The 13,481-nt window shown below is 41.8% G+C and overlaps 1 protein-coding gene across 13 annotated transcripts in view; it reads right to left on the bottom strand.

The window, feature by feature from the left end:
- dip2a (disco-interacting protein 2 homolog A) overlaps positions 1–13,481 on the bottom strand; it is a 79,724-nt gene that overhangs the window by 13,396 nt on the left and 52,847 nt on the right. For 7 of the 13 annotated variants that reach the window (XM_034573983.1, XM_034573980.1, XM_034573981.1 and 4 more), the window contains exons 6-19: positions 12,562–12,699; positions 11,073–11,114; positions 7,961–8,080; positions 6,077–6,274; positions 5,854–5,945; positions 5,273–5,383; positions 4,101–4,224; positions 3,898–4,007; positions 3,661–3,763; positions 2,964–3,028; positions 2,552–2,645; positions 1,343–1,462; positions 1,068–1,182; positions 303–442 (exon numbers count right to left, since the gene is read on the bottom strand). In XM_034573983.1, the coding sequence (XP_034429874.1) occupies positions 303–442; positions 1,068–1,182; positions 1,343–1,462; positions 2,552–2,645; positions 2,964–3,028; positions 3,661–3,763; positions 3,898–4,007; positions 4,101–4,224; positions 5,273–5,383; positions 5,854–5,945; positions 6,077–6,274; positions 7,961–8,080; positions 11,073–11,114; positions 12,562–12,699 (1,572 nt within the window). The remainder of the gene's footprint in view (positions 1–302; positions 443–1,067; positions 1,183–1,342; positions 1,463–2,551; positions 2,646–2,963; positions 3,029–3,660; positions 3,764–3,897; positions 4,008–4,100; positions 4,225–5,272; positions 5,384–5,853; positions 5,946–6,076; positions 6,275–7,960; positions 8,081–11,072; positions 11,115–12,561; positions 12,700–13,481) is intronic. The other 6 variants (XM_034573987.1, XM_034573986.1, XM_034573989.1 and 3 more) reach the window with 2 other exon arrangements.

Below are 13,481 nucleotides of genomic sequence, written 5' to 3' on the forward strand. Positions count from 1 at the left end.
AAGAGCCTCATGTGTTGTCATAAAAACCATGATGTAAACACAGAATAAGAGAAGAGAGCTGAAGCATAATTATGAAAACATCTCAATTTACCACAACAGCATCTGTCTTCACATAACACAAAGAAGAACTCTGGATTTAACAGTACCGGGAATAAGGAATTTTGTTTTGTTTTTTAAGATTATGCATTTTTTTCCTGTGGTATTAATTAAAAAAATTCTGTATTTCACAATTTCTCTTTATCATTAGTGTGTTTTACTCGTATAGGCAGCAAACTGTTCATAAGCAGCACAGTGCACTGTACCTCCAGGCATGACCTGTCCCACATCCTGCACTGTGAGGACAGAGAGTTTCTCCTCTGTGTCCACACGGATCACACTGTGACTCAGCCCACCCATAGACAGCACCGCCTTCCCCGGGGGAGGAACACCCATTTCTGGAGGTCTACAGGACACACACATTATTACAGGACACACACATTATTACACACACACACACACATCGTCAGCTGTCAGAAAACAACACCGTCACTTATTCCTCTTCATTTCCTCTGCCTTTCATGCCAAAACACAAACGTAGCTACATTAAGACTCACAGTTTCTATGGTTTTGATACCAGTTGCTGTCTTAGATCATCAAATAATGTTTTTAAATAGCCTTCCTTCCAATGCCTCAGTGTCATTACATAAATACAAACACCTGAAAAATGAGACAGATATGATGTGAATCTGTGAGATTCAGACTCTGTGGGTCTAATTACAAAATTTCTAGACTCGTATCTGAAAACGAGGTATTTCTCATTTTAAAAATAGCACCATCGTCTCTATTTGAAGCTTTAGTTTTTTAGTCTGTCTGTCGTCCTCAAGCCTTCCTCCATAACCGAGCCCTGTGATCAGCAGAAAGCAGTCAAATCAAAAAGTTCATCTCTGTGATTAAGACACACAAATCTCTCTCTCCTCTCCCTGCAGGATCCAGCTGATGTTGCAGACGCAGTGTGATATAACAGCACGGTAATGCAAAGCCATGGTAGGTTTGCTTTGTTCTAATACGACGCAGTAACGGCACCTCACCTGCGGATGGCGACAGTCATGGCTTCCGAGGAGCTGGCACATGGACAGATCACCTCAGGTCGCAGCCCACGTGCCTGGAACACATTGAGGAAGGCGTCGCAGGAGGATATCGACCCTGTGGTGACACACACACACACACACACACACGCACACACGCACACACACACACACACAGATATACAAGCATACACAAAGTGAATCAGTAATGAATTCTTGTAGCTGCGGGGTGTTTAATAAGGTTTTTTTATCAAAAGAGAATCTGTAGGTGAACTCACAGGGGTTGGCTCCGTCGGCTACGATCAACATGCGCAGTGAGCTCAGGCTGATGTCTCTCTGGTCCCTCTGAGCGAGCAGAGACCAGTGCATGTCCCTCGATTTCACCACTGCTACCCGCGCTGTACGGGGGACAAAAACAAACCAAAGTTTCCAATCAACACCTCGGCTGTAACGCTTGACAGCCAATCACAGACCACAAAATCTTGCCAGCAAATAGCAGCACGGTCTGAGTCAGTTGCTGAGTCACCTGTTGGCAACAGAGAGATGTTGTTGAATTGTGTTCAGTGCTTCAGGCCTAAAGTCCTCGACCTCCACAGGGCTCATACAAATGAGCGACAAATCAATGAGTCCAACAAACGATTGCTTTAATCTATTCCCCCCAGTCAAGTGTACAGTGAGAATCAAAACTGCAATGAGAAACAGACTCTCTCTGGATATTCAACAGACTCACACTCACAATGATAGCACAATGTTGGGTAAGGTACACTGTAAAAAAAAAAAAAGCTATTTCACAAAGGTTATTTTACTTTTTTTTCTAAATTAAGTGTAAATGCCATAAAAAATACAGCAAATTACTTTTATTAAAAATATTAAGCATAAATAAAAGTTGTATTCTGTAAATTAATATAATGGGGAATTATAGATTCACGGGATTAATCAATTGCTTAACAAAGTTAAATTACATTGAATCCAATGAAAAATACACATCACATTGCTGAATGTATGCATTTGTATCTGTATTAAAAAACAATCCCTGTAGAGGTGTTTTTACTGTAATGTGTTTGGCAACTTTTGCTGCCAGACCTTTTACCACTTTTTTCAGTTTCACAATAAACTCTCAATGATTTACCATGATAATAAAACAACAAGGCTTATCCTGCACTGAATCCTGCTTCAAAGGGCTAAGTCATCACAACACCAGGCGGTCTATTGGTTGGGGAACTTTGAAAGACTTGTTGCAGAATAAACATGGACACAGAAGCAGCATGAGCAAGAGGACAATGAGCTGAAGCTGGAGGACAGGAAATGTAAGCAGAAGCAGGGTATACTTGAGTGCGAGCGCATGGTTTTGAGCGAGAGCATCACAAAATCCGAATGTGAAATCAATCAATCCGTCTCTCAATCTGAAAGACCACGCTCTTGAATGAAGACAGGAAAAAAATTCCATACTGGCAGAGTAACAAATGCCAAAGTGGACGGAGTCTTACCTTTGTACGTGTGAACCTTCTGAATCCAGGAGAGCGGGTTGACTTTCATCAGGGAGTAAGGGATGCTGATCACATGCATCCTATTCATGACGCTCTGCCATGAAAACAAGACAATTGAAAATGTGTCAATTTGTTGTGTAACAGCAGGTCATGTATGAACTCTTTGAAAATTCCACGGCAAAGTTGAGTTGATTGAGTTTTTTTTTTTTACAGGTTTCAACCTCTTGAGTTATGACACAAGATGTTTCTGTCCATCAATAGTTTGAATGCATTTACTTACAGCTAAAGCCCTCATAGGGGAAAAGGGTCAGTCTGGTGAATGACTTTCTATCAGCAAACTGAGAATGTATTTCTATATTTGTAATTGTACAACCATCCTGTTGGTTTTACCACAGGGTTAAAGATCACTCACAGTGAGAACTCCATGCCATAATCCTGCTTCCCTCTTGAAGTCCAGGACGTTGGTTATGGTCTCAGCTGAAAATCAAAAAAGGGGATTTTTGCCAAGGTTATTAGGAGAAAGAAAAGTTTTAGACATTTAATCTAACCTCATCATTGTAGTACTTATGACACACGCACAATTTTAATATAAACCATGACTGTGACTGCACTGGCTTGAGCGAAATCACCCGGCTAAATTTCAGAAACAGACCTGGGGGCTGGCGGTGTCCCTCTGGGCTACTGGTGCAGTAAGAAGTTATTTGGAACTAAAGTGGGACGCTGGAGTGAAGGAGGTAGTTTACGTTCTCTTTAACCTGACCCAGGTCTAACGCAGACACGCAACACACAGAGCGGCTGTGTTAATCAAAACTAGATTGTAATTACACTCTGTTAGGGTCAATGAGGGATGCGAAGAGTAATCCTATAATATCAGAGATTATAAAACAGGTTTCTGCAGTGACTGCCCTCTGTATTTTCTAAAGAATGAATAAGAAAAAACAATAAAAATCCCACATTTTAATTATTACAAAAGCTGGTCTTCCTTTCTCTCGCTCTCTCTCTCTTTAGCATGTATTAACATCACCAACTGGGTGTGTTTCAACATGGCAGACGAATAGATAAATGATGGAGAAGCACAGGGCACAATGCATTCTGAGTGTCCTCCTCACCTTCAGTGTAACCGCAGGCCTGTGTGAGGGAGTGACAGTGAGCCAACATGGCTGAGTTGGACACTGTGATCCCCATGGTGCTTCCTTCCTTGCTGGTTTTATACTGGATGCAAGAAACACAGAAAAACAAGCAAAGAGAATGCAATGATTGCTCAAAAATACTAAAAAACACATGGAAAGCAAAATATAATGACAATATATTGGTTTTATTGGTAACATCAGTGAAATTACACTTACCTCTATGTAGGCTATGTCATTACTGGCTTCACGTATTGGAGGATGCCAATCTTTCGGAGGCTTCACAACGTGCTTCCCATCTGTCACAAACCACAGTAACCGTGGCCAGCCTGCAGAGACATGAAACCAGTTCAAACCAAGACACTATACAGACACACTGTTAAAATAAATATCAAAATAAACATGTTGTACGCAGACAGTACCTTTGAAAGTTGCTACCTCCCCAGTTTGTGCTTTGGGCAAGCCTTTCTGACAAGCGTCGGTGGTCAGTGCCAACGTGACGCCGCAGCTGCCCAACAGAAAGCCAATCTGTTGACTCCCTGCATCCTGGGGGAGCAAGGAGCATGAAGACCAGAAGTTCACAACGACAAACCGAGGAATGTGTTGCACAATGATCAACAACAACACAATTCAGAAAAGCTTTGAGATCAGTTGCAGTGAGGGAATGAGCAGCAGTGGAGAAAGCAAGTGACGGCCAATCACAACTAAAAACTACACTGCTGAGCATCAAAGACCGATCGTAGTGGGAACTAAACCCGGGATCCCGCTCTCTGAGTGGACGGGCAAAATAGCTTATAGCAAGAGTTATTCTGAGGAAAAACCATAGTGTGATGGATTGATGGATGGAAGGAAGGAAGGAAGGGAGGGCGGGAGGGAGGGAGGAAGGAAGGAAGGAACAAAGAAAGAAAGAAAGAAAGAAAGAAAGAAAGAAAGAAAAGAAGACAGCAAGAAAGAAAAAACAAGAAAGAAATACATTTAGAAGGAAGAAAAAAAGAAAGAAAGCAAGTAAGAAAGAATGAAAGATAGAAAAAAAACAAGAAAGAAAGATAGAAAACAATAAATAAATAAATAAATAGAAGATAGGGTGTTCTGAGTGGGTGAATGAGTGTCTGACTCCTCCAGAGAACAGTTGGCCTGTGATCTAATATTTTGACTGGAATTACACATCATTTCACCTCCACTCAAATCTCATTAATTACAGCGCAGCGTCTGCCAGCAGCATGCTTACAAAGGGTAATGAAGAACAGGCGTTAATATTCAGCCTGTGTAACTAATGTGGATGAGTCTGTGTGGTTGGAGCTGATGGATGTGCTATACACTGCAATGCATCACACCACTCTGTAATTACAACATTTAGAAGATAATGCTGCCATAGTTAGAAAGTCATGCAACAAATGACAAAAAACTTGACATTCTTTGTGACAAACAGATGTTCAGACACATACGAATAAACAACATGACTATCTGACTGTGTCATGACTCTTCTTCAATCATTTAGGGTCTAAATGTCCAGCAGGGGTCACTACTGCTCTTCACTGGTGGAGCTGCTCAGAACAAATAATCCCAGGAGACAGTATTTTGTTTTTGCCTTTACCTTTCTGGTCAGCGGCACTTCGATAGGCACAGGTACCAGCTCTGCCAGGAGACAGCCGTAGAAGGCCACCATGAACATCACTGGGTCGTTGTTGGGGAACACAAGTGCAACCTACCGGGTATCACACACGCAATTTGTCATATATGTATACATTGATATACTGTATAGTGTTATCCGGCTATCCAGTAACTGTTTTAAGTCAAGATACAGCATGTAAAGCAAAGTGAATGATGTGTAGCACATTGTGTTTGTAAATACAGATTGAATACATGAAAACTTATTGAAAATAGAGCTTTGAAAGGCAGCTCTCTGAAAAGGAACATTTATTAGGCTGACTTTAAAATAATATGTTTTGAGGAATGACATTTTCTCCTTTGCTCCTGCTTTATCTTCAGTTCGGTTTTGGGAGTAGGGTTGTAGAACTTTAACCTTTTCTCACTGCTGATACTAGTAATTGAGAAAATTCATGTTATTCTACTACTGTACTTGCTGAATATTGTTTACACTAATATTGAACACTTAACTAAACAACAAATAACACAACAACAACAACAAAAAAACAGTTTTATCTCACAACTTACTCTGTCTCCAGGCATGAGCAAAGGCTCATTTCTGGTGCTCAGCTTGTTAAGGAGAGTATACGCCAGTTTGTGACTGCGGGTCCACAGTTTACCTACAGAGGTGAAAACACAGTGTCATTAACAACCACTCAGATCAACATTCAAACACAAACTTAGTCTGACAGAAGTAACGAGAGGTGATATATTTTAATTCTGGATCAATCATCCACAGTTTGACACCTACCGTAGGTGAGTGTGTAGACGGGTTTACCAGCATTGTCAAGTGCTGTCAGACATGGACTCTTGGGCTGAGTCGTACCCCACCGCTGTAAGGCTGCTGGCAATGAAGGAGGCCAGTTGGTGACCACGCCGAGCGGTTCCCCTTCAAGGGGACTCATCTGCTGGCCTTCAGGCTTTGGCTGGTTGGGGTCTGGCTGCTGAACTAAATACACAAAGAAGAAAATAGAACATGTTTTTTGAGTGCTTAAGGTAGAAACGGAAAATCCTAGCATTATGCAACTCTCTTAAAGGAAGGCATGGTAATAAAGGAAGTGTGGGACTGAAAGACAATGAGATGTGAGTGATAGAAGAGGTAAAGTTGGGGGATTAAAGGTGAGCTGTCTTCTGTCCTTAACAGTCTCATTTGCCTTAGATACCCATTCCTGAGAAAGTTGGAGCTACGGCTCATTACAGGTAACCCTTCAAGCACCGTACTTGCTCTTTGATTCCACTCCCATCTCTGTCACTATTGTCTCCTCAAACCCTCCTGAACTCTCTGATAAGTGGAATTCAGTTAAACTGAGCTGGCAAGAAGGATCCCCGCCAAGTAAAACGCCTCGATCAGGAACAGATAGCGTTCGACCCTGCTTCCGTTTCAGCTTCGTGTGTTTTTCTGCCCCCACCACACAGACCACTGAGGCTCGCCACAGCTTCAGTGCCGGAGTCAGGGAGGCTTTACAATTACCTGCTGATGTATTACTATTCTTGCTGTTTTTACTTTTTTTGTGTTTATTCAGCCTGGCAGAGTACCACCCAAAACCCACGAGGGGCCGGTTGGAACAGAGGAAATGGTTAGACAGGGCTGGTCTGATGCTTGTGTGTGTGTGTTTGTGCACCCAGTATGACCACTCCGTTTGCACACCTGGTGGTCTCCGCTCCGACAAGAGCCAAAATAACAACCAGTGATCTAAAAGCATGCATCGCCTGTTGATTTGGTGGGCGTGGGGAGATCAACATGACATTTTTATATCAGCTGCAACAAGAATCTACCTACTAATACCACAAATGTCTGTGTATGTGGAGCGCATATCTTGCTAAATGTTCATCTCACAGGAAGCCCGAGGAAGTGCACTGTTGATTTTGTTCACGCAATATATGTTCAAAATGTATTATTTGTGGATAAACAGGCGACCAGCACCTTGCAGTCAATGCCTTCAGTCTGCGGACTGAGTTGAACATGTCTTCTTCTACGTCCTCGGATAAACTAAAGCAATGGATGGCAACTGGAGACAATGGCAATAATGTCTTCTCCACCAGATCATTTTGATTATTTTATTCACCATATCGGACTGACATGATATTCATGGAGCTGATCTCCGTCATTGCAGCAACATTCATAGAATCCCTTCCTCTTAAGCAATTTATCTAAAAACTAAAAGCACAATGTTAATTTTGTTTGTGAGCTTTTGTTTTGATAAGTTTTGTACTTGGTTCTGAAGATTATGTCCGACAGACCTCTGAAATAGCCATTCAATAGTAACAACAACACAAACAACAACAAACATTGACTTCAAAATTTACGCAAAAAACTGAATCCAATAAATTATTGGTCACTTTTACAGTTTCAGAAAGAAAACTGCAACAGCCTCGCCACAGGCCAAGCTAACAGCCCATTCAGAACAGACAGGTTTAGAACAGGCACTGCACTAGTATCATAAATAACCAATAATGAAACAGGAAAACTCGTCTTGTCAGCTGATGGTCCTCTCTGTGTGTGAGCGTAAAATTCAACATTAACCGACTGAAGGCTCTGATCAATATGCTTGACACACCAAAGGAAGAGGAATACTTTTTTTTCACGATTTATTGATTTGATAAAGCCAATGTAAGTATTTTCAAGCCAGTTTACCGTCCATAAGCTCCTCAAAGTCGTCCACAAAGAACTCTCGCAGTGGCGGTCGCTTTGGTCTCTTCAGTGTGTTGAGCAGCTGCTGGATCTTAGAGGAGACGCGACTGTTGACTGGAACACCTATACAATGATATTGGAGGGGGTGAAAAAAAAAGGTTGGGGAAATAAACATGGCAAGACAAAGGTATGGAGAGAAATACAGTCATGGAAAAAACAAATATCACAGTGGATATGATGCATGAAGCAGGTGGGGGGGGGGGACACAGTAGAGAAAGACATGTAGACGAACAAATTGAAAGAGTGAAGAGGTAAGAAGGAGAAATGGCAGAGGGGAGGACAGATAAGAAAAGAACAGAGAAAAGTTCAGTGTGGTATTGTTGCGAGACATAGAGGACAAACCAGCCGTCACGCACACTGTGGCTAGACAACAAAACAGTGGATGAGGTCTGCAGTTACCTGGAGGTCAAAGGTCACAAGACACGCTCGAGAATGACTCGGGACCTTTTCCTCGAAGGCAAAATAAATACAGAAACGAAGAGCAGTTTTGCCTGCTGCCTAGCAACAAAAGATGTCCTCCCTATATTAAGCGATTCATGAGATGTCTCATAAGAAATCTGTTTTTCATACGCTCTGCAAAGTCTTAACTGTAGGAGGCTAAAATTAACTACAGCCAAGTCAAGTCAGAATATATCTATATCATTTGACATGCATGTTAAAGCTGATCATTAATAAGCTTTTTACGTTGCTGTAAACAAGAAAGCCGAACCGGAACACACTCATGAAGCAAAGCTAATAACGACAGGAAAGACGAGATAAATAACAGACTTCAAATGAGAGAGCAGGGGAGGAGTCCATTAGACTTCCCTCACATTTTGGGCACGTGCAGACTATAATCATCGCCGGACATAATTTGCTCCATCTGATTTCATACTTAGTTTGGGAAGAGGAGGGGTAAGTGGTCTGTGTCAGACATTGCAGACAGCCGCAGGAGACGAAGGCCACAGCTGCATGAAGCTCACTATGATATATCTTACTATAATAAACCCGGCTCAGACAGACTCTGCCTCCACGTGTCGGGACAGATGTACTGGGAGTTAGACGCATGAGGGTCAGCGCAGCACCTGATGGGCCAATTAGAAAGCCCCAGACACACGGGACGACATCTGAGGGCCCTGAATCCCACCCACTCAAGGGCTTTGATCATTAATATCACAGCATACCAGGCCCTGTCTGTGATGATAACTATAATTAATGCTTCATAATTTCATTATTTTTCCTGCCCACAGCACTGAATCGCTGTAGCAACAATGAGTCTGGTTAAATTTGTGCTTGAAATGCAACAGAAGCTCTTTGAAATAATAGTATAATCATATAGCTTAATGAGAGCTGCATAAAGCATCAGATTGAGAACATAAGATTCTAAGTATGGTGTTTGGGCAATGATGGTGTGGCTGAAGAGTTTCTTACATATATTACATCATACATACAGGCAAAGCGCATGAAAATAAACTAAAAAGAAAAGTTGTTTTAGTGCCTATAGACAGCATGAATCACAAAGTGATGAATAGACATGTGGTGAATAGGTTGTTAGCGCCACAGATCATTTCAGAGCTCTGGATGGGGTTCAATTGTCAGACAGCTCACACTGTTACTGTGCTGTTTATTTAGCTGTTCAGTGAATATTACCAAGACTCTGTGTTTGACAGGTGTTTAGAGTTATGGTGGAAAATAGGTGGCAGCTGATAGAGGAGCTGGCTTTGGATGGATCACATTATGATTTAAAAGAAGTTAAAGAAGCATGGAGTGTAAATAGTCTAAGTAGTGAAAATGTCCATATACAAGATGTTATTGTGGAATCATGTGTATATTTCGATGGATGGCATGGCAGCGAAGCCAAAGCGTCTTGATTGCTACCTGGTGGCTGGCTGCAGTATAGGTCATAAATCCTGCCTACTCCATGTTAGTGGATCGGACATTGACCAAATTAAAAAGTCAAAGTACAAGTTGAATTAGTTGTTCTTTAAAAGGGCTTCTGTCATTTTAGGTAGTTCTTGCCAGTTTGTTCAAGTGGTAATTTTACCAGTTGTCTGATGTTATTAAAAAGGGAGTTAAACGTCATGATTGACAGCTGAGATTGACTCCACCTGCTCCATACCCCCATCTCTACGGCTTAGACTATCACTCTAAATCCGCAAGATGGCAGATCTTACAACAGATCTTTTGGCTTCATTTCTATAGTAGGAGGAAGTGTCTATTATATTATAAACAAATACTATGCACAGACCCTCAATTGTTTGTAAACAGGAAATCCTGCCATAGCACAGAAGTAGACGAAAAATCAGACTGTGGATAAACAGTCAAAACTTGTTATTGGGAGAAAAGCATTGTTGGTATTGTTCTTTTTGTGGTATATGTTAGTAGTAGGAAAAAGTGCATCATATCACGGGGTGCACCCTCCATCAGAAACAGTATCTGAAATGTAACTGAAGTCACTGTGTGTGTCGTGTTTTCTTCAACCAACCACGTGTCAATGTTGAATCGACAGCGGTGTGAGACAGCTGCCTTCAAAGACCCCAATGTTTGGCTACAGGCTAACAGGCAGGTGTAGCAAGAAAAATAAACTGACAAGTCTCAGTGTCAGAGAGGGAACCAGTAGGTTAACATGCTAATCATTCACAACACGCCTGTCACCTTTTCACACTATCTGCTTCGATGTGATCAACGTGAGAAGCATTTAGGTTAAATATAGCTTGAAGATGCTATAAATGCTGAAGCAACACACTCCGTTATGCAAACCACACACACACACACACACACACACACACACACACACACACACACACACACACACACACACACACACACACACACACACACACACACACACACACACACACACACACACACACACACACACACACACACACACACAATGACTGAATCCAGCTCTGCATATATATTTCTGGAAAACACACGGTTTGGGCAAGTGCTACATCTGACAGTATAGGCGAAGGCGGAAACAGGCACAAACAAACACAAATGCAAACACTCGCACACAGCAGAGGGCACATATAGAAGACTGCCATAAAGTTGGAGGAACAGTTATAAATACCATCCATTAAACTGAGGGATCCTTCACCTCCCCACTCACAGCCTGGAGGAGAGACATATCAGGATGTCAATGAAACAGTCCTAGGAAATTGGTGTTCGTGTGTGTGTGTGTGTGTGTGTGTGTGTGTGTGTGTGTGTGTGTGTGTGTGTAATGTACTAGCAACCAGACGTAGAGTGGTCTTATAATGAAGTCAGACTGTTGTTGTGGTTGTTGTACCACATAAGGACAATTTTATTAAGGTCTTAATAAGATGTGTGGCTTTGAAAACATTTGAATATCACGCAGAAAAATTAGGATTTAACAACTGTCCATTTGCTTGTCAACCAGAAGACAGATTATGCACACACATATTCTTAATGACCAAGGATGGATAGCAGGAAGATAATAACTCAGCTGTAGCAATGTACATTAAGTGAAATTAGACTTTCAGCTCTGACTTTGTATTAATCAAGATGGACAAGTGACAAATACATTGCTCCTGCTTTTCTATGGATTGGTTGACCTGATTGTCATCTATGGCAACTCTCTGTCAGCAGACAACAAAGTTGAACAGTTAAAGCTAGGGTTGGTAATACTGGAAAAAGCTAGCAAGAGAAGGTTACACTTTGAAAAAATGCAACAGATACGTCCCATCCTGTCCCATCGACCCTCTCGTCCAAGCTACACCCCCAAAACACATGACCTTGACACGCTCGCTAACTTCTGACTATCTTCTCTGCTTCAGTGGAGTATGTCTCCCGGCTGAAGACTCCGGTCATGGACAGTAAGCGCCCGGGCAGGGTGTACGCAGGCAGGCTGGTCAGTTAGTGACATACACGTACTGCAGCGAATCATTTAATTTGGTCCGAATGAAATGATTGGTCGTTTTAAGGCCCACAGACACTAACTTTGTTTCACTTTTTTTTAGTCAACTTTATTAATGGATATCAGGATGTGAAGAGAATATCAACAATGATAAAAAAGTTTCAGGAATAACTAACCAACCCTTCATGTAAAAATAACTAATTGACCCAATATAAGGAAAAATAAGCTGTTAAATTGATATTGTATACATTGACATCATCCGCTTGGTCTGTTTTCACTTGTTGTCACCGACCTCTACACTTAAAGGATTGGGCAAGATCGAGTGGATACAAGAGAAACCATTGTTTTCAGGGCTGCTTTTTAAGAACTGCCTCACTAGCTGAACACAATATTCACCTCTAAGATTTAGGTTCATTACTCAAAGAAATTCTGAAAGAAAATGCTCCCGTCTACATTGTTATTATCTATGTGTTTGTATTAGTTAAGGAGAAAGAAGATTAGGGTAGAAAACATGGTGTGTTTTTCATGGGTGGTTGAGGAATGGTTGCAACGTTACCATGGCAACACAAGAGGGTCAGTCAGCAGCTTGCGCCAGTCTGAGTCCGACAGAGGGACAGACGGCAGGGGAGAAAGGGAAAAGGGAGGTGACTGTGTTTCTGAGTGTGTACGTCTGTAGGAAACTCACCATCTGCAGTCTCCATGACGCTGGTTTGGTGGTTGTAGCCGCGGGGAATGCCTCGTACCGAGGCCACTTGGGGCCGCTCCGCATGAAGCGAAGAACGCTCCGACAGCCCTGTCACGTCGGGGGGTGCTGAGTGGTTATCTGTGATGAGTGGGGTGTCGGGGGTTGAAAGGTCAAACGCCAGGTCGAGTATGGGCTGTTGCAACTATATGAGTATGTACTTTATACATTAAATGATCTGACAGCTGAGGAATTTGATTAAGAGGCTTGAAACCTTTTTGTCATCTGAAAGTGAAAATTCTTTCACTGCAGAAGAATGTATTTTTAAAAGGGTAACATTTTGCCTGCATTTTAACTACCTGCCAGAATAATGAATGAATGTTTCTATTCAGCAGACACATTCCCTGTCAATGGGGACTGTATTCACAAAGAGCAAGAGGACAGCGCAGTATGATTAACAGGCAAGTCTGAGGACATCGTGATGGCTTCCATTTGTACTCCCTTTGTCCTTAACTCTAAAAAGGGGCTTCACAATAACGTTACAACAGATAAATTAATAACATGGCGCAGAGAGATTTCTGTAATGCAGATTAATAAACCCAGGGCAAGACAGCAAAACACCTGGAAATGCTTTGGAGGCAAATAGATATATTTTGAGGTGATAGAACTAAGTTTATTATATTAAACGCATTTTTATAACACAAGTGTGTTAGTGCAGCCTACGCTACCTAGCGACTTAATCCATGTGCTGGTAAAACTGAAAGCAACTCAGTAAGACATCAGCCACAAACTCTCCATTTACAAAGATTTGAATGTTCAGTTTTTGTTACAGTGCACTGTCACAAAGGTGATTTTAATTCAACGTTATGTTTATTATTGAAGTTAGTGTTGGTGTAGCACTGGACTTTTGAAATATGTCATCT

The sequence above is a fragment of the Hippoglossus hippoglossus genome, chromosome 21, assembly GCF_009819705.1.
Source record: "Hippoglossus hippoglossus isolate fHipHip1 chromosome 21, fHipHip1.pri, whole genome shotgun sequence".
NCBI classification, from domain to species: Eukaryota; Metazoa; Chordata; class Actinopteri; order Pleuronectiformes; family Pleuronectidae; genus Hippoglossus; species Hippoglossus hippoglossus.